Source organism: Poecilia mexicana, unplaced genomic scaffold (genome assembly GCF_051168715.1).
Source record: "Poecilia mexicana isolate PSO_F unplaced genomic scaffold, ASM5116871v1 scaffold_2, whole genome shotgun sequence".
In the NCBI taxonomy this organism is placed as follows: domain Eukaryota; kingdom Metazoa; phylum Chordata; class Actinopteri; order Cyprinodontiformes; family Poeciliidae; genus Poecilia; species Poecilia mexicana.
Window position 1 is genome coordinate 43,574,379 of NW_028263371.1, and position 21,780 is coordinate 43,596,158.

General features: G+C 37.5%; 1 protein-coding gene across 1 annotated transcript; it reads left to right on the top strand.

The window, feature by feature from the left end:
• Positions 1–737: 737 nt before the first annotated feature.
• Positions 738–20,353, top strand: rbms1b (RNA binding motif, single stranded interacting protein 1b). The gene is made up of 13 exons (XM_014976224.2): positions 738–1,085; positions 4,742–4,920; positions 6,906–6,964; positions 8,612–8,703; positions 12,761–12,918; positions 14,304–14,377; positions 14,909–15,024; positions 15,792–15,841; positions 15,967–16,054; positions 16,257–16,307; positions 16,897–17,007; positions 17,391–17,471; positions 17,542–20,353. The coding sequence occupies exons 1-13, from the start codon at positions 1,035–1,037 to the stop codon at positions 17,611–17,613; spliced, it is 1,182 nt and encodes a 393-aa protein (XP_014831710.1). The 5' UTR covers positions 738–1,034; the 3' UTR covers positions 17,614–20,353.
• The last annotated feature ends 1,427 nt before the right edge of the window (positions 20,354–21,780 follow it).

Genomic DNA, 21,780 nt, shown 5'->3' on the forward strand with positions numbered 1-21,780 from the left:
CTTTTAATACAAAGCTGACATTATTCAAAATGTCTTTGTTATGACAACTTGACATTAACCAAGAAATCATTACTGATTTCAAAACTATGCTGTACACAGCGCAACCCCTGAAAATAGACACAAATTTGTTATAAAAGTATTACTGATTGCACTTTAAAAATTAGGTAACTTTATGTTATTAAAGGTAAAGTTTAAACAGTAATGATACAACTTAAATTTTAGGTGCCAAAACTACATTGCTCTTCTATGGAAGCCCATTTCCGCCACTCTGTTAAAAAAATAAAAAAAAATTATTTTTTTTTATCTCATTATCTCATTATAATGAGATACTATCTCATTATTATGAGATACTATCTCATTATTATGAGATAGTATCTCATTATAATGAGATAATTTTTTTTTTTTTAACAGAGTGGCGGAAATGGGCTTCCATACTCTTCCAACGTATTACAAATACACGAAAAATAAATCCAGGACCACCTTAGACATATTGGAACGATTGGTATGCATCCTTCCATAAATAAACAACACCGGAGGTAGAAGCTCTGTTTTGTAGAAACAGGTTGAGCAAATAATAATAGCAAATTAAGTATTAAAATTTTATTTCTTATTTCTGGTACAACATAGCATCTAATCTCACACTGATCACACAAAATATATAACATTTTCTCATATATTTAGACTACCTTTCCAAAAGGTCCCCCCCTACAGCGAAACCCGAAATGGTTTCTTCCACCGTGGAAGCCTCGGTCTCGGTCCAGCACAGCGGTGACTGCAAATCAATGAATCCGCCTCAGACTACTCGGACACGGACCGAAGTTTGGATCGTTTACCGAGGGGATTCGTTAAAATCCGGACACTTGATAACAGGGACATGTCTACAGCAAGTATGGACAAAAACTTATTTTCGTCTCCTTTAGCGGACTAGAGAGGACGCATTTTCTTTTTTCAACCAATATTCAACTCAAAAGTGGAGTTTGGTGCATTTTTGCTAACTAAACGTAACTAAAAGCAACTCCTTGTTCAGGTTGAGAATGATTTTTGCAAATACTGGAAACCCACTAAGGACTCCGTATCGCAAACAGGTAAACACACTCAGTCTGCCTTTTTTTTTTTTTTTTTAATAAGAAACTCCCGACTCCTCTAAACTACCTCTAAGTTAAAGTCTCAAAATTAGTCTCGCAATTTGAGAGCTCTAATTAGGAGCTTTAAAGTCGTGTTGGTGTACGGTGGTTAATTGTAATTGCCGCGTTGTGTTCTTGCTAATCATTTGACATGAACTACGAATAATGAAAATCCCTTCTTCTCTGGCAGTAGTCCAGGATACGGGACACAAACAGTCGGGACACATAGTTACGTAAAACACCAGTCTCTAAAAGCCTCTCATCACTTAATTTGTGTGGTATTTCTTTAGAGCAAATTAACTCTTTTAAAATGCATAGATAATCATACTTTGGCCCTAGTTGGTATAACTAAGGCATGCGTTTCTTTAAAATCTATTGTTTCCAGATGTTTGCAGTGTACAAATCATATATTACAAATCATACATTCTTTGTATCGCCATCGGTTATTATCTCACACTGTGCACGACTAATACACTCATTTTCTCCAGTTTCCTTTTGGTTCTTTAAGATGTTTTTATTGGACGCATATACTCTGCATTGCTCAGGGTGTTTTATCCTGTGGCTGGAGCTTCATGGGCGAGGCCTGTTACTGGAAACCCTGCGTATATTTCCAGCGAGCCTATGAGGGCCCTGCTGGTCTGGAGCTGGCTGATAAGATGCCATCCTCTCCCTCCCACCACCACCGCCATCCAAGCACTGCTGCTTCTGAGCTGCCTGGCAGCTGTATGAAAACAAAAATTCCCTTGCAGTTTCACAGGAAAAGGGGATGTTGTAATTCCCGAATCACAGGCAGGGAAAAATAAGGCTCAGGTTCCTTCGGTTCCTCCCTTTTACCACTGCTTTGGCTTGGGTGTTTGTACATTTGTTTTAAACTGTCAGTTAAACTGTTTTAATTCCACACATTTATTTTGGTTATTTGGTGTTTGTTGGTACATCTACAGCTCGCTAACGCTGCTTTTATAATAGGCCATATACAAAAACATACATAAGAAACGTTCAACAAGGATGTTTTGCTTTAGATTTTTATTTTTTTTAAATGTGTTACATTGTCAGGACACAATGTACTCAATATCCAATGATGTTCAGCTTTGTTTAGCTATTTTATGTGCTGGATTTTATTGAGTAGACTGAGAAAATATGTCGTAATTTTTATAATAATCAGCCTTATGATTATATTTAACAACTTCCAATGAAGATTTATAGATGTAGAAGATTTAAAGCATGCAGCATCGTTACTCATGACAACCAGTGAGTATTTCCACAGTTGAACTGGCAACATTCATAAGACATTAGTTTGTCAGGCTTGTTTCATGCTCAAAGGCATGCGAGACAATTGACCAGTCAGTCATAAGAAAAGGTCCTCTGGGCTGTAGTCCCGACTTGGGTTGCTCAAGCCTGTCACCACCTCATGCATGGGATTCCATGAGCTTCCTCTCGGCTTCGGATTCCTCAGAGAATGGTGGGGGTTGTGGGGTTGGAGATAATCAGTATCAGATAGTAAGGAGGAGGACAGATCCCTAAAGGCGAAAAGTTCCGCCAGACTAGGACATCTGGGTTTTGTAAACAGAAAGGACAAAGTTGTGCAATTATAGCCCTCTCATCTGCATGGGAGAAATGTCCAAAATACATTCCAGAGACTTCGAAAAGATCTGGATGTATACAGCCGAAACCAGATATTTAGATGCACTGTATAAAAAAAGACACTCTTGTCTTTGGTTCGTCATTGTATGACATTAAATCAGACTAAACATTTCCTGTTTTAGGATGACTCAGATTATTTTGACGTGGTAAGTGCCATAATAATGGGCAGAATTTTTCCGTTGCTTTCTTCATATGGGCAATCTACTTACATTTTCTCAATATTTGTTAGAATTGACTTTTATGCCATATTATTCAAATCAAACATGGTTGGTATCTCGTTGCAAGCTTGGCACAAAGTTTTGCTGGAATTTGCCCCATTCTTCTCACCGACACAACCGGCAAAGAATGGGGACAGGTTTGAAGCCCACCTTGTTTTCACTACTCCTCTGCACAAATATTTTCTAGGGGACTGAGATCACCCCTTTATAGTTACCATTTCAAAACACTTTCTTCCCTCTAACCTTTAGGTTGGCGTCTTGAGAGGTTGCGTCAGTATTTCCATATTAGGTTCTTTCCTCGTGATTCCATTTTGTGAATTGCCCCAGTGGCTCCAGCAGCAAAATATAATAATAAATATACTAATAAATATACTAGTCACTATGGTTAAACACTTCAATTTTAGTTTCATCAAACCACAGGACATGTCTCCACATCTCAAGGTTTTTACCACTGAGTGTAATAATTTGACCTTTCATTTTGCTCTTTGAGTGATGGTTTTCTTCTTTATTGAATGGCCTTTCAGTACTGAACTAAAATGTGACCTAAAATGTGAATAACAGTCTTGCCAGTTTCTGCCAACATCTTCACAAGTTCTTTCGTTCTCTGGGACACAGAAGCCATCCTTCTTTTTCAACAGTATGATGGTTGGAGATTCTCTGTTTATACTTGTGCATAGCTGAACAGAAGAAAGTCTCTTCCTGATATCTATATGTACCGTTTTGATTTTCTTTGATAATGCCGCACAGCAAAGCAGTGTGTGTGAGATATTTCCTTAAAACACATTCGCAGGTGCGCCTCCATTTAACTGAAGTGTAAAATTGATTTCTCACAATTTCCTACCATTTTGTCAAAATAAAGTATTTATATCATCCTATCTGACCTAGAACAGGAAAAGATTAGTTGTCGGGCAGTGAGAAAAATGATTATGTATATTTATCATGCACTGTATATTAATATCTGCTTTCAACAGTTGTCTTTTAAACTCAAAAAAATATTCTGAGATTAAAAACTATAAAGCAGTCTAGCTCTACAATAAAGAGCTAGACTGAAAAGTCAGCCATTCTCAATAAGCAACTATTTGAACCTGGATTGAGAAGTTAGTGCAACACTTTTGTATTTGCTGTAGGTTCTTGTGGACCTGTTCTGTGATCGGAACCGCTTCCATGAGCATTGCTGTTCACTGAAACGTTAACTAGCCTTACTCTAAACCAGGGGTCTGCAACCTTTACAATCCAAAGAACCATTTTTTCCCCCATCAGTTTACCTAAATAAAACTCATTTAGCAAGTTTATATGTTACATTACTATTAGAAAAACGACATCTTATAATTTTGATACATATCTATTGTAAGAAATGTGTTGTAATAAAAATCCTCACCATTTAATTTATAGGTTTTAAAATAGAGAAAAAACTAAACTTTTGCAAAAAAAAATAAAATAAAATAAGGCTGGATATGTTTTCTTCTAAGGCATGTTGATAATCCAGGAGAAGGCAAATTGTTTCCACATTAAAAACTGGATTTAAGAAAATGTACACTACTAAAGTGTTTTTCGGTTGTTCAAATACTTGTGGCTCCGGAGCCACAGTGATTTTTATCTGTTCCGTATCTGCTACAGTAGAACAGCAACTGAGTAACGTCATATTTTCCTTTTAACCTTTGTAAATCTCTCACTACATTTATTACCTAAATGTACAGCACAGTTGCTTTTTTATGCGGATTAAATGTCAAGCTGTTATTGTATGTTTTCACTCTTCAGCCACCTGTTGCCTCATTGTCCCACCCCATGGCTCCACCTAGCCCAAGCACCAACAGCAGCACCAACAACAGCAGCAGCAGCAGTTCAGGAGGCTGGGAACATCTCAGCAAAACAAACCTCTACATCCGAGGCTTGTCCCCTTCAACCACAGACCATGACCTGGTCAAGCTCTGTCAGCCGTGAGTACTTCACTTCCTGTCCCTGTTAGCTCTCATTGATTAGTTATTGATTTTTTTTTTTCTTCCTAAGCCAGCTTCAGTTTGCAGTGGTTGTCAGTTATTGACATAAACTGGTAGAAATAGAAGAAAGTGAAAAGGTTAAATGGTGAATGTATTAGCTTTTCTGTGAGGATTGTGAAGTGCACAGATGTTAAAATGTATTGTAGAGCACTAAAGTAAGAAGGGCAACTAACATTTATAATAAATTGTAGCCTTTTCCACAGAAAGCTTTTTAAATATGTCCCATGTTCTATTGTTGAGATGTGTTGAAGCTGATGAGTCTCTATATGCTCAAAACAAAAGTAATTTCAATTGGAATTGGTGCGTTCAGTCAACCTTCTCTTACCAAATTATACCATTATAACTGAGTTAATTCTGCAATGTTGGATTAGTCTATCCAAGTTCATAGTGGTATTTCAAAATAAACTTGGTCGTTTTCACAGAAACCGTTTCAAAATCTGCCATTGTCAGAACATGCTACAGCTGATGCTGTTAAAAATAAAAACAGATTAAATTTGGTGGAAGTGAACAAAAGCTGACAGAAATTAGAATTAGTAATTCTTGAATTAGTAAAATCAGAGATGACTGTGCTGGCCTTCAATTTAAAAAAAAAAAATAAAAGGACGCTGAGACTTGCGTGCACACTGATGCGCCACTCAATCACCTCTGTTTGGTGTTTGGCAATTACCAAAGACGAAAAGTGGTACCTAAAGAGGCGGACTTTTCAATAGCAGAATTTCAATCAATGTCGGAAGAAATGACAAAAGTTGAGATTGGATAGAACGTAAACAATGAGCGATAACTACAGATAAGTTAGTGTTGCGATTCTCTGCAAAACAGGTTTAAGGTGATCTTGTCTGATTTGCACTTGGGAACTATCATAGAGAAAAGGGGCACATTACAATGTGTGTTCCTTAGGGCTAATAAGCCCCTTTTTACATTTAAAAAGGGGAATAGATAGCATTAGATTTAACTTAAATCTTAAATTATTGCATGCAAGCAAAAAAAAAAATACACTTTATAAAGTGTCTCTATTTAGATTCTTTTTGTATATCTTATTGTAGATAGTAAATCGGAAGCGATGTCAAAAAAAAGTTATGTACACTACACATAAATGTACTACAATATTCTGTTTAAGGCACTGCAATGGCAAACATACAGACCATTGTAAGTTAGGAGATTGGAGTTCACAAGATAGAAAGGTCAGCAGTTCATGCTCTTTCACCTGGTTTGGATCCGCCTTGATTATTAGCTAAAGTGTCCTTCTGACTGATTGCAGAGTGCATTGTGTCTCCTATCAGCAGCAACTGCAGCTGTTTTAAGACAAAAGCAGACTTTCTCTTTAGATTACCCTAATCTTTTTTTTTTTTTACATATGTTATCTTTTGAGATTGCAGTTTTGACGTACCTCGTGAGCTCTGAAAAGCTGTTGTACAAAGCATGTTCTATGAGTATCACTTACATTATAAAGTTTGCTACAAGAAATGCTAATCAGTAGCTGCATCATGCATAAAATATCCTTAAAATGACATTGGTGTCTCCTTCAGATGGTATCATCAATGCCCTCCTTTTGTTCTGCATGCAGCCAACAACAGTTTTGAAACTGTGGCATAAAATAGTCTTTGATCACCCCAAAGTGCAGGGGCTTTACCAGGATGGTACCAAAGTAAGCTGGCTCCGACTGAAAGAGGTTTTGTTTGAAGAAGCTAGATAAGATCGGTGTAGTTTGGCTTGAGAAAAAAAAGGGACAAGTTGAGATTAGTGTTTTGCACACATGCTGGGGTTTTCAGCACCACATGGAAACCACTTCCTGTTTCTCATATTTGTGCAGTGATGTCATGGATTGTTGCTCAATCCTCCCTCTGTGTGAGTTTTATATAACTGTCTGCTTCTGGTGTATGGGCCTGCTAACTAAGGGCTTCATTTCTATTCCTCCTTTTTTTTAGGTACGGCAAAATAGTATCAACCAAAGCCATCCTGGACAAAACTACAAACAAGTGCAAAGGTGTGTCAAGTTTTAATTGTTCCTTTGTTTCTTTAGCAAATTCTCAGGTTAAAAATAAAATCTCAATAAGCCCACCTGATATAAATTGACTTTCTTTGAAGTCCCCAACATTATAGATACCCAATGTGAGGAATTTACCAGAGCATCAGGGCTGTGGTTTTAGGTGATGTGGCCGGTTCAGGAAACAGACTACCAAGCTGTTAATGCTGCCTACCAGCTCAAGTTATTTTCGAACACAGCTCTGGTGTGTGTGGATTACGGTTGTCGCCTGTTTCCTGGGAAGAATTGACCACATTTCCTTCTTCCTGCTGAGTGGCATGGTTGGTCTTTGTCCAGTTCTGGTAGCTTGCTACTCAAACTAAAAATGACATAGTGATTGCTTTGTCAGTCTTCCTTGGGATTATATAGGCAATAGGCACCCTGTGGCTTTTAGCAGAAATTCACATTATCAGACATTCTTATTTGATTATACACATTAGAAGTATCTTAGTAAATTATTGTAGCTTTTAATTTACCTATATTCCCCACTATGATAGCTTTCAAGACTTTGTATTAACCAAAACAAAAGATCTGAGCAAAGCGCTTCGAAATAGTCTGACCTCTGTCTAAGCTGGGAGTGCATTTCTCACAATTGATTTTTATTAAGGTTAAATATAACAAATGCAGAGGAAGACAAAGCGTGTAGGTGCACCCTGTTTGTACCCCACAGGACAAAGAGCTGACCTGCGCCAGCAGTATCTGCATCCTCAGCTGTTTTTTTTCTTTCAACCAAATGAACACAACAGGGTCACACACAGCTAATTTGTGTGCGCGCTCGCGTGTGTGTGCGTGTTTATAAATATATATATATATGTATACAGTACATAGATTTAGACAGAGACTGAAGTATTTGGTCATTCTTCTATCCGTAATAGCTCAACCGCAGTCAAACTGGATGAAAGGTGTCTGGGAACGGAAATTTTCAGGTCTTGCAGCAGAATCTCGGTTGAGTTGTGATCTGTACTGGGGAATCCTAAGTCATGAATATGCCTTTCCATTGGGACTCCACCTGTATGCATATAAGCCCACTGTCCTGCTGGAAGGTGAACTTCCACCCCCACTCTCAAATCTTTTCCAGCCACTATTCCGAGCAATCCAGTTTTTAGCTCTGTCAAATATCACATCAACTTTGAACAGCTTCTTCGTCTATGAAAAGCATCCCCTCTGCATGATGCTGTCACTACCTTGTTTCACTGTGAGATCGGTGCGTTCAAAGTGTTAATTTTCCACCATGCATAACTCATTGCATAAAATGTTTTATGGCTTCTTAAAGGCTATCTATTTACAAGTGATACTAATACATCTGAAAGCATGTTTGTTACACTGGATTTTATATGAGTATGTCTGAGGGAAAAGAGCTAAATACTCTTCAGAACATACCTTTTATATCTTTGATTTTTGTAAAAAAAGTAGGAAAATTGTGTATCCTTCCAATTCCCATTCACATCCTACTTTGTTTTAACCTTTTACATAGAATTGCAATACAATACATTGAGGTTTGTGTCATGACAAAATTTTAACTAGTTGGAAACATTTTGCAGGACATTTGCAATAAAAAAAAAAAAAGAAAATTTAACACCACCCTAACTGTGCTGCTAATCCCCTCAGGATACGGTTTTGTGGACTTTGATTGTCCTGCTGCAGCCCAGAAGGCCGTGGCTGCCCTGAAGACTTCTGGTGTCCAGGCTCAGATGGCCAAGGTAAGAGCTTTTGGCAGACTAATCTGGGTATCTGACACAGACACCGTGACGCTGCTGTCCTCCACACGATGAGGGACTCTCTGTGGGGAAAAACAGCAGCACATGATTTCTCAACTGTATGCTCTGCGTGTCCTGTGCTCAAACGGTTTGCCTTTAAACTTGTCATCATGGTGTCAGAGCTGAATCGTGGATGTGCTGTGTTATTTGTGCATGTGTTGCATGACTTAGGAGCTGTATTTAATTTGCTCAGGGCCATCTTTATTAAGACATGGACAGTTATCCCTTTGAAAACTCGAATGAGTTCCACATTTATTGCAGCTGACATGTTTCAACATAGATTTTGAGAGTTAGTCTGATACACTGCAAGCAAAGGAATTAAGACAGTCGAAAACTCTTGAACTGTGTTGCCACTCTTCTGTGTATCTAAACATGTTGTAGTTGTGGAGTTGTTCCAGCCTGAATGTGAGGAGGATTTCAGACAAAAAGTAAAAATATGACAAAAATGGTAGTTTTTGTGTTTGTCAAAGATTTCAAATGATGGTTCAAAATGGGTTTAGAAAGCTATGAAATCAGAACGTGTGACGAGCTCTAACAGAACCTTTGTTACTGAAAGCAGAATAGGAAGTAAATATGTTTGTGTTGTTATAGCAACAGGAACTAGTAGGGGGAAATGAGTTCCCTTCATAGCACCAAGAAACAACCTCATTTCCCCCTCTGTAGATCTCTTAGGCTACAAGGGACGTCAGTGTTTAAATTTTAATATGAAACATAATCTATAATATTAAATATGTAACGTTTGAGCTTTTCCTGGATGATATTTTGATCTACCAAGTCATCCTTCAGTAGTGTTACTATTTCAGATATAGGTGGTGAGTGTCTATGAGTCCATCCATGCAGTGTCTGTACCTAGGATAAGATCTGTTGCGTTTAACAAATAGCATTCGACATATTTTTTCTCGGCCATTGCTGCAGTGAGTCGTCATTGATTCTATTAGGAGCAGAAACGACGTCACACTGTGTTGGAGAGAGAGTTGTTGTTGTAAACAGGGTTTGATACTTTTAAAATAAAGACAAAGTGATCACGTGGTTCACATTTCAAACTTTCGTAGAGTTTCCAGATAAACTCTTAAGGTTTTGAAAAGATTACAGACGCATGCAGATGCAGATTAAGTTCCTCGATAGACAGGTTGAAAGTTTGACAGAATAAAACAGACCAACTGCAGTGGTATATGTCCAGCGTATTTATCTACTGGTTCAAGCTCAGCTCACACCTTCACAAATGCCACGAAGCATCTGGACGGGGCTAAACTGCGTCTCCTTTTTTGCTCCTGAGTTTTAACATGTGAATCAACCCAAACTTCCAGCATGAGATGGATAAAAGAGAGCCAAATATCCACTGTAGTTTAGCTCTCTGTTGTAGCAGCCTAAAATATCATCCTGTATATCTCTAAAGAAAATAGCTTTCGTCTCAATAATTTCCCTTGTCTTTTGCATTCTCTGACCTCATTTCCAAACACGTCAGTAACACTGAGTACAACTAAGCTCTACTCTCCTTCCCACAGTAACAACTTCTATGTTGAAGAGTGCTGCTGTCAGCTGGTAGCGCTTAGAAAAAGATTGCGTTTCAAGCTTATGTCTTTCTGAAAGTTGGTTTCCGGGAGCAAAGGGGGAAATAAATTACCTTTCTGTTTTTGAAGATTCACCAGTTTCCCCATAGGGATTTCAAGTAGGTAAATCTAGGCTGTTTAATAATATGGCTGTCAAACTTAATTCCTTAATTAAGACCAATTTATTTCAATGTGCGCAATAAGCGCACAGGCTTCTGTACTTTTTGGACCTCGCCCGCACTGCAATGGAATATTAATCCCTTTTCTAGTTCAGCTGTTTTTCTATGTTTTTCTTTTAAAAAATTGTCTCTGCTCCTACTCGGCACCGTTTTGTGCAGTTTGGGAGCACTCAGAGCAGCTGTGGGCGCTGCTCAGTTACGGCTGAGAGGGAGAGAAACAGGAAGAACACAGGAATTATTTTACTGTTATAGACAAAAAAAAATGTAGCACAGCATCATTTATCATGCAGTTATTCACTACCGAAGCAACACTGAACTCGTATGAATAAATGAAAAACACGAAAAATGTTTTCATGACCATTTCTCATGTCTACGTTTCAAAAGAAACGTAGACATGAGAAATGGTCAGTCTGTTACATCTGTCCTGCTTCAAAAAGGACTTTATTGATTCCAGTTTCATTGTTGTTCTGTCACTTAGTCTCTTTCTTTCATTAGATCAGCCTTGTTTCAGTTTTACTTTAATTAGACCTTTCTTAGTGATTCTAAAAAGCTCTAGAATCACTAATAGAATCACTATTCTATTTAGTTCTTGTGTCTAGTTATTCCATGTTATTCTAGTTTTATTAGGATAACAATAAAACTCATTCTTAGTAGACATAAGAATGAATCTTATATCTACTCATTCTTTCACATTAGATTCATTTCCTAGTCCCCTTTGTGCTCTCCCTCGCCCCCTGTGCCGCTCGCTCTCTCTTTCTCTTTCTCTCTCTCTCTGTCTCTCTCACCTCAGTCTGCCTTCTGCTCTTTCCCCTCACACCTGCAATCAGTTAGCTAATCAGCCCCGGTCTATTGTTCCAGCATTCACTCTTTCAGTATTTCAACACTTGTGCTGTCACTCCTCACTGCTGGCTCCTGTCATATCACTGTTAATTCCTGGCTGTTGTTTTTACCTGGATTTTGCTCCGGCTCCCTGTGATTTTTGTTTATCTTTTTATTATTATTATTATTATTATTATTATTATTATTATTATTATTATTATTATTATTGTTATTATTAAACATCCTTCATCTACTTGCTACCTCTGCCTTTCTGCATTTCTGTCCAATGCAACCACTGCACACCATGACAATATGGAGAAGTTAATTAAGGATTTCTGCTTGTTTTAATAAGCTCCTCCTAATGAATCTTCCTCAGGAAAACAAAACGTGTCATAATTATACAGGTCAACTTTTTTCTGAAATGTAAGACCTTTCTGTTTTCATTAAGGGTTTGAACAGCACATTAATAAGTATTCTCCTAGCAGCACTTTATAGGATGAGTCCAAATTCTGTCATACTCCTCAATGTTACATTTCAATCACTGGACTCTGTTTCTTTTTTGTAATCTTTCGTAAAATCTGTTGTCTTTCTTTGTTTTCCTCCATGACAGGTAAAATGACTTTATCTTTCTGGAGGATATTCTGCATAAAACTACTTCTGGCAAATTGATGCAGTTATAATAAACATACATTTGCATAAAAGAAGTATGCAAATGCTTCTGCAGTTATAAGCATTGTCCACCCCCAATGCTTATAAGAATATTTTAAACATAAAACCTTTCTGTTGCGGTACACTAACAACGTTTGGGGGAAAAAAATCTACAATTAATTAGTGATTAAATAGTTTAGTCAGGTGACAGCTCTAATTAATAGCTTTAGGGAATTGGTGTTATATTTTATTAATTAACCATTTGTATGTGTGTCAGCAAACATATAGAGAATCACAAATATCATGCTTTTAATGACTAATTCTTCCTATCAAACGTGTTAGTTACTTCACATCTCTAATGTAGTTTTCTATTACGTTTATTTTGTGATTTAAAAAACAAAACAATCTTGTCCAGATCCAAGTGTCACTGATGAATATTAATGGCATGACTTCTGCACAAGGGCTCATGGCTGTGTCTCAAGTTTCTGCTGACTGTGTTAAAACACAGCAGGAAGTCAGCTGAACAAAACCTCGTGCCACAGTGGGCTGCATGTACAGATCTCTTTGCCCAGTGACATTTCTTACATAACCTTCCACTCCACCTCTCCCCCCCAATTAAACTCCCAATTAAAACTGGGAACAGCTTAAGATGATCAACACATGAAAAACCCCAAACGGAGAAGTAAATTAAGTATAAAATCTTTCAAACTTGATTCAACTCTCATTTTATGAGCACATCATTCATACTGGTTTTACACACTTTGTTTTAGTCTCTTTAATTTTCCCTCGTTTGTCATCATGCAGCAACAGGAACAGGACCCAACAAACCTCTACATCTCCAACTTGCCTTTGTCTATGGACGAGCAGGAGCTGGAGAATATGTTGAAACATTTTGGCCAAGTTATTTCCACGCGCATTTTGAGGGACCCCAGCGGAGTCAGCAGAGGAGTGGGCTTTGCCAGGTTGGATTCTTGTTGTCTGTCTAATATTATGTGTTGAATGTAAACATAACTTCTGCAAATATGGCAGAAAGGTTTGGTCTCTCTCTCTCTCTCTCTCTCTCTCTCTCTCTTATATATATATATATATATATATATATATATATATATATATATATATATATATATATATATATATATATATATATATATATATATATATCATCCCCGTTTTATCTTATGCCCCAAATTAAAATCCAGAGGATTGTATTCAGATGTCACAAAATTAGTTTATTTGATCCCAGTAAAATCCAGCTGTTCTCTGAAAGCTTGAGAAGTTTGTTAGAGAACAGTAGGGGATACAGAGCATCATGTTGACCAAGGAACACACAAGATAGGCCAGGTGTGCTAAATGCAGATGCAAGCCACACTTTTCAGATCTTTATACGTCTAATATTTTAAAAACAATTTGTTTTTCTTCACTGCACAATTATTCCTTACCTTGTGTTGATTTATAGCAAACATTAGCAACAAAATACATTGAAATGTGTTTTTGTATCCTGAAAAAAATGACCTAACGGTTGTAAATGCTTCAGCAAGGCACTGTATGTATCGTCATCACGGATTCTTTTTCCATCACTTGATTTGCATCTCAGAATTTCCACCTAATATATTTGACTGTTTTTTTAAGGTCAAAAGTTGTTCTTTTACCAGTAAACAGGAAGAGATGAAAGTAGCAGATGCAGATCTTTAACCAGGAAAAGAGACAAGTAGGAGTCTCACCTTCGCACCTTAAGCAGAAAACAAGATGAGAAGAATTTTGTATTAATCTTAACTTACCTCAAACTATACCACTCACTTATATAAAGTCAGTTATTAAGGCAATTAGCTGTTTTAAAGTTTAAAATAATGTAGTAATGATCAAGAAAAAAATACTGGAAAAAAAAAAGAAAGTCAAATTTTGACAAATGAGAAGGTGCCTTACATGCGCGTACAGATAGAAACTCGCTCTAAGAATTGTTTCAGAATGAGTGTAAGATTTAATTACAGTCTGTAATTTCTGGTTTCCACCAGTCGTACTTGTACAACCTGACATTTGAATGCCCTCACAGACAAAGCCTACATTACAACTGCAAAAGCAAAACTCACTGGGTGTTGTTGGGTGGAATGGCTGCACCTGGGTGTGTTCCTAAAGGTGTGTTTGGGTAAAACACGTACGACTAAGCGTTTCTGCCCTCCACAAGCTACGGTTTGCACTGTAGGGACAACACCGATAAAATCTTTAATGGTGCAGCGGCGCTTCCACCAAGCTGCACAGGAAGCTGGTGCAGGAAAGCACCTGAGTTGCTCTTGTTGCTGGAGTCATTTGCTGATATGGTTATGGCTCTGTTTGTCTTCTTTATGTGCAGGATGGAGTCAACTGAAAAATGTGAAGCAGTCATTTCTCACTTTAATGGAAAGTTCATCAAAACGCCAACAGGTGGTAAGAAGTTAACAAAGGATCATTTGACACTCGGACTGGTAGTAAATGTTATAGTTTAGATGTCATGCTGTTAAAAATGTATCTAAAAGTAAAGAAGGTTTCATCTGCCGTAGCTATAGTCTGTGCCGTGTAAATGGGTGGAATGAATATCAGGGGAGCAACGTGGTTAAGTCACATGATTAATGCATCCAAAAGGAGTCAGAGAGTCTGGTGGTGAAGAGCTCATAAGCACTCAGCTTGGAGTGGCAGACCAAAGACAAGAGTGAAAGCAGCTACCACTCCCTCTCTAAGCTTTTTAATTGGATTATTAGACTGAAATAGTCTTTGCTGGCCTAGCCTCCTTCAGGAAGGAGAGGGGATTACAGCTCCACAGCTGCTAAATTATATGTCTAAGTTCCCAGGCTGCTTAATAAACCTGCAATGGGTTAAAAGGCTGAATAGAAAGGACCGACACCGACATGTTGTGTGTGGTAACAACTGTGTTAAAAACAGTTCTTTCACAATATGTCCTCTACATCTCTCTTTCTTTAGCGGCATCCGAACCCCTGCTGTGCAAGTTTGCTGATGGAGGACAGAAAAAGAGACAAAGTCATCATAAATTTGGCCAGAATGGTCGAGGCTGGGGGAGGGACATGGATTCCAGATTGGTGAGTGGGGCCCAGAAAACATAATGGGCAAAGCTAAAATGGTGAGATGTCGCGTTATGAATAGTAGAAAAAAAAAATACATATTACATGAGCCAGCTTTAAGAGTTCTTTAAGTGTTTATTAATGCAGCTTGAAAACCTCTTAAAAAGGACAAACTTAAGAGTGTAATTCCGTAGCTTTAGCTTTGCGTTTGCCACAGTAGCCATTTACCTCCATGCAAATACAAAGAATTTATGAGCCTCTGACAACCAAATCTTGTTCCTGGCCTCCGTATCTAACCTTTACATATCTGGTAAGTCCGATTAACAAAAGGCATGTAGTCAAACAAGTCACATTTCCGGTAATGTGCGTTCAGCCCAGTCAGCAGGCGTTTGCTTTTACTGTTCGCGTTCCTTCTAGACTGCCTGACTCAGGGCATTTCCTTAACATCTTTTGATCGAAGTGTTATTTTGGTCTTCTGTTATTGAAGGCTAATAACTAAACCAACAGGCTCCTGACTGGTTCAGGCGTCTGCACTAAATGCCACCACTTCTCAAGTTTGAATGCTGTAAATTCACAAATGTTGACCCTTTCTTCAGAGGAACTTGGTGTTGGACTTTGACTTAAGTCATTTTCAGGTTGGGATAAATATGGAAAAGAACATTTAAGTATGGATATTTTTTATAAAATAAAAGCATGGAATTCTGTGAGGCGAATTTCTGTAGGAACCATTTCCGTTGCTACAAGCTAGTGTGGATGTGCTAATCTTGGAATGTCTTTTGTCTCAGGCTGGAATGACGCTGACATATGACCCCAGCGCAGCTGCTATGCAAAATGGGTAAAGCTACTTTAAAAACACACAGCAGTACCGTTGCAATTATCACATCTGACTGATGTCCGCCTTACCATTTAAAAAAAAAAAAAAAAAAAAAAAGAAACATTTTCTCAATTCTCTGCTCACAGATTTTTTCCAGCTCCATACAGTATTTCCAGCAGGATGATAGCTCAGACATCCATGTCTCCGTTCATGTCTCCAGTTTCAGCGTATCAGGTTCGGGCCTTTCCCTTCCGTTAATAATGCTTGCAGTTCTTGATCAACATTTTTATTACAGAAGCTATTTTGGCAACTTCAATGTGAGACATTGAACAATGTGACCTCATATCCTTCCATATTGTTTACAGTCGCATGTAAATACATCATATATTCGTTTATCTACCGTTGCGATGTGTTTACTGGGTGTGTAATTTTCCAGGTGCAAAATCCCTCCTGGATGTCCCATCAACCCTACATCATGCAGCACCCTGTAAGAGCAACACGCCTCCATGCGTCCTACATGTCAGTTTTCTCTGTTCTTTACCATTCTCCCGATCACTCTCCTGAAGCGTCTCCCTCTGTGGATGTAGCAGAACAGAAACGTTTCTCTGTAAACAGACGTGGAAGATTATGCGCAAGGTGAAACTAAAAGACTAAACCGTCTGTGCAGGAATGTGAAAACAACTTCCTTTGGAGAGTCTTGATAAATAAGTGCGTTTAATGACAGATGCTTAATATTTTACAACAGATGGCTCTAAATTGAGAGAAGAGCCTTTTTTTTTCCAGGTTTGGTAATTAGCCAGCAGATGAGAAAACACTGTCTAAGGCATCAGGCCAGCCAAGATGCTCACAGATAGCTCTGTCAGCTGCAGGCATGGGAGTACCCAGATTCCATTTTCGTGTATTCATTCCTACACAACTCAGATGTGACGTGCATTTAAAACAATAGATGAGAGGATTTTTCATGACAGGTTAGTCATTATAGTCGAGGCTTGTCTTTTTAGATGTAGATTAAACTTGTCCTTTTGTGGCATTTTGTGAATTTGTACACCTCCCTCTCCCATCTTCCGTTATTGCAGGGTGCAGTGATATCGCCATCTATAGACCCATCCGTGTCACTGCAGCCTACTTCAATGATGGCCCCGCTCACTCAGCAGATGGGTCACTTGTCTATGGGCGGTTCAGGAACGGTGAGAGATGGGTTCGAATACCTTGGGAGCCCCCTTTCACTAAATATGCTTGGAACAAATGTTTCTTTTGTGAACCCTCACTGTATTTAAAACTCTAACTTTATAAGATATTTTAGCTTAAACGTGATTTCATGATCTTCCGGTCCCTTAAATAAAGTGCATTTAGTAAACACACTAAATAAAGCGAACTGAAAGAAACTGAAAATAAACCTAGGTAAAACTTGCAGACATTTGAGGTGCCTAGAAAAAGGGCCCAAAACAATTAGTTTTCTTCAAATATGAATGTATATTCTCATCAATATTACTTGGCTGTTCCATATATGTGCAGTCCATTTAAACCAAGAATATATTCTGCGTGTTTATCTGCTTCTCTTTTCTTGCAGTTCATGGCCGCCAACACAGCTATGCAAGGAGCATATATCCCGCAGTACGCACACATGCAGACTGCAGCTGCCCCTGCTGAGGTGAGTTAATGCAATTTTCTTATTTAAGACAAAAGGTCTAGGCTTAGATTGATATCATGCTCTCTTCCAGGAAAATGGTGTCCAGGCTCAAGTGGACTCATCTGGCAGTCACTCCCCTTATTCCTACCAGCAGACCAAGTAGTCGTCTGCTGGTGTTTGGACAACAACAAAAACTATCTATAAATCCAGTGGACACTAAGGAACTTTAACTGTTTTTCACATGTTTCGTTAAATAAGAGTTTGTTTGTTTTTTTCTTGATATGGTTTCAGTTTCTCTGAGATCAACAAATGATTCATATTCTATTAAAAAAAAGAGTTTTATTTTCATACAAAAAGTTTTTTTTTTTTTTTGGGTTTTTTTTTACAGCAGTTTCTCACAATATGCACGAGAATCTTGTGACCACTTGTGCAAAGTCAAAGGTTGTAAATATGTATCTTGTTGGGATTTTTTTTTTCTTTTTTCGATTTTTCTCTATTTTTCTGGCAGACATTTTGAAAATGTTTTGTGCTTGCTGTGTGAGTATTGCTAAACTGAAGTGTTCAGTGTTTTCTTCTCTTTGAAATAACTTCTCATTAAATTTTCCTGCGTCGCTTTGACACAGCTACCAAGAGTAAAACGGAGCTGTAGATGTGGAGAAATGAACAGCACAAAACATTTTAATTATGACAAAATAATAAAGTGCTCTTCCCACTTAAGCCCAAATGGGGAAGTAGAAAAAAAAATGTTCAGACAAATGGCTTGAATCAACTGACTACATGTAATTATATTATTGAAATTAATATTTATTTTTTTTAGCTTAAGGCCTTACATTTGTATGGATGTCAACTTTCTCCTGAACCATCACATTTTCCCACTTTTTTAGAATCATTGTATTTTAGGGTAATTTAAATTAAAGTTGTCAGGGTAAAAAAAAAATTAACAGAACAAATCTACTTTGCTTTTTTTTTAGTTTAGTTTAGTTTAGTTTAGATTTATAGATATTAATTGTTAATTTGTTAGTATATATTCTTTTTATTTGATTGAAAACAACTAAGGAAAAGACAGATGTAGGATTGTGGAAAAAAAAAAACAATCAGCCTTATGAAAAACCACTAAACATCAGTTTTATCTGGGTATTAAATTAGATTTAAAAGGCCTCACTCTCTGTTAGGAAACAAACTGGGCACTTTTAAGTTTAGTTTTCTTTCATCAAAGATTGTAACGTTTGTCTCTCTAACCAGGATTTAAGGGCTTCAACAAAATAGAGTGCAGTTTGAACTCTGTGCCTTTTTTCCACATTTAGTTGTCATGTGTTAGATTTTAGACTTTTATGAACATGAGTTAGTGTGCCAGTAAGTGCCACACAGAGCTTTCATTGCAGAAATAACTAGAAAATGTTTCATTATAAGCAAAAAGAAACAGCTACAATTAAAATAAACACAACATTGTGCTTTAAGACAGAATGGTTGGATTTAAAGACAAAAGCTGAACAGTGGATTTAAGCGAGTGTCCTGCTTAAAGTTTCCTCCTCTAAGTCTGTGATTTGAGCTGGTCACCTGCCGGACCAGTTATCTACCTCAGAGTCTGTTTTCTCCTCTGTAGTCGGTCGGGTTAGCAGGTCCAGCCCGTCCTTCCAGACCAAACGCCACACTCAGGAGCTGGCCGCAGCTTTTTACTTTTTCCTCCGTTATTTTTGTATAATGCAAAGTTATAGTCAAAAAAGGGGAAAACTGCATCAACAGATAGAGTCCAAGGGTCGATTTGGGACAGTCCACCATTCTTGCTGCTCCTGGCAAAAGTGTGTAATATCTCCTTTAAATAAATTGCTCCTTTCTTTTTGCAGTGATATTTTCTGACCCTGATTATTAAAAAAAAAACATTTTTAAACAACATCGCCACTGCCAGAATTATTGACTTCCCTCAGTGTGACTGAGAACTGTTAATAAGTTTGTGATGAGTGTTTCTCTCAGGCAGACTATTTTTTTGCAACTTCTTTCAGCCATTCATCACAATGGGAAAGACAAACCAATTAAAGTATGGTGAATTTCTCTTATTGTTTATAAATAACTGGAAATTATTAATAAAATGCGGCTACATTCCGACATTTACAGCCAGACGAATAATGAAGTTTAAAATCTGGAATTAGGGGGGAAAAAAATAAACAAGGTTGGAGACATTCCTCCGCCTTACTGTTTGGGAACTGCAGCAGAGTAACATCTTGGGATCATCAAGAGTTCAATGCGACAATTTTTTTTTTCAAGGCTTTTGTAGGCATCTTTATTTTGGCCGTGTGTATTTGTGGAGGACACTAGAAATCCTTTGAGACCTACAGAAACAACAAAGCATTGTTGTTAAAAAAAACTTTAGTCTTTTTTTTATATATATAAAGGAGTATTTTCCCCTGTAATTTGCTGGGATTTAAAACAAATGTCAAGAGCCAACTATGGTTATACTTGAGATTTCTATGTAATGCCTAAGGCTGAGGAATAATGCTGTCTTAGTGAGGTTTATGCTGCTAGTGGTGTCTGAATCAAGTGCCATAGTCTGGGTCAAAAGCTAAAGAGGTGTTTAAGAGGGGGAAAAAAAAGCTCATATTAGTAACCACCATATTGAACATTCATTAAGTTATATGAAATTGTTCTAACTTATGAAGAGTTTTGTACAGACAGATTGAGGAAATATGAGATTTTCACAGAGCTGTTTAAAGGTTGCTTTTTTTTATTTGTGCCTCTATTACCAAAGGTAACATGTATGTACAGTTTAATGAATTTCTTTGTTTTTGTTTTACTAAGTTTGTTCTTGGCAACAAGTTCTTTTTTCTTCCTTCAGATTGTTGCCCATTGTTTCTTCTGTTTAAATGTTTTTGAACTTTTTTCAATAAAAAAAACAAATTTGCTTTTAATTTTTGTCTGATTTTAGTCTCTTATAGCACTGATAAGCTACATAAATGTTTGCGAATGTGCATGAATCAGTTAGTACCATGAATCATTATATACCATGCATTAATTTGAGAGGAGAGGAATGTGGAAAAAATTCAAAATATAGTATATATCTCTTTATTTATTTATTTTGCTTAAGATATTAAGTTTGTGATCTTTATGAGCCAAACTTAAAATGCAAAGCTCTAGTCTTAAATAATAGTTAAAAAAAATATATAAGGTATAAAAATGTTTTTATTAATATTTCAAATATGTTAAGTTAAAAATAAAAATTTAAGGAAAAAAAAGAAACCTGTTACCATTTCTGTTAGTCTAACGCCATCACATCCTCAATTTTTTTCCAAATAAGAAAAAAAAAATGTTTTTAATCCACCTGGCACATTACGTTATTCAGACTTTATCACTAATTCCAAGAGAATTACTTAGAAGATGTTTTGCAGGTGGCTAAAAATGTATCAATGGTGAGGGCCTTTTGGTATAAAAGGAATAGAAAAGAATCTGCCTTTTAAAATTAGTCTTCAGATATTAATCAGAAGCTGAACTCAGCTTTGTCTTGATAAGATAAAGAAATTCAACAAACCCATTCTTTGAGCACAATCTAAACCAGCTTGCGTGTTGAAATTGAATAAAAATGTTTATGATCCCCCTTTGCTTTCAACCCAGAAGGTGAAGACCTGGTAAGTACTTTATCAACACTGTCACATTTGATTGGTGACAACATGCATGGCCTGGACGGGGTGGGATTGGGTATCAGGAGGGTACGGCATCGGTGGGTGCACGGAGGCACTAATTGCTTGGACGTACCCGACTGTGAGCAGGCCTCTCCACGGCAGATGGGTCCCCCCACAGTAGCCCGCAGAGTGTTGTGCCACCCTACGGGAAGCCACAAGCTCCAGACGAGGAGCAAAACTCACGCTCCAGCTGTCTGTGTTTGTGCCACATGCGCCGACAAGCAGTGAAGTTGAAACCTCTTTTTTTCCCCACTTAATAGCAAGCTTCCATGCCTCCATTATACACTCAATATGAAGGCAGCAGACATACCTTATAAAGTCTAAGTTACCTCTAAGGCCCTTCATTTACCCAGCACTGTAACAGTACCATCCGATAAATTAGATTTAAATGGGCACAATAACGCCACATGAATAATCTGACTTTATTTTGGACAATGATTAATTCTGTAATTCAGGTCTCTGGATGGGGTATGAATATTTTTTATGAGGAGATAGACAACAGCAAGTAGCAGATTATGCATGGCTAAAACGTGACAAGATGCAATAAAGTTTTTGACTGTATATGAACAAGGCCTTTGTGTTTATTTTAGCTTTTATTCGAACGTAATTATGCTGTGGTAGATTGTAAACAACTTTCGAGATGCAGGCTATTAAACAAT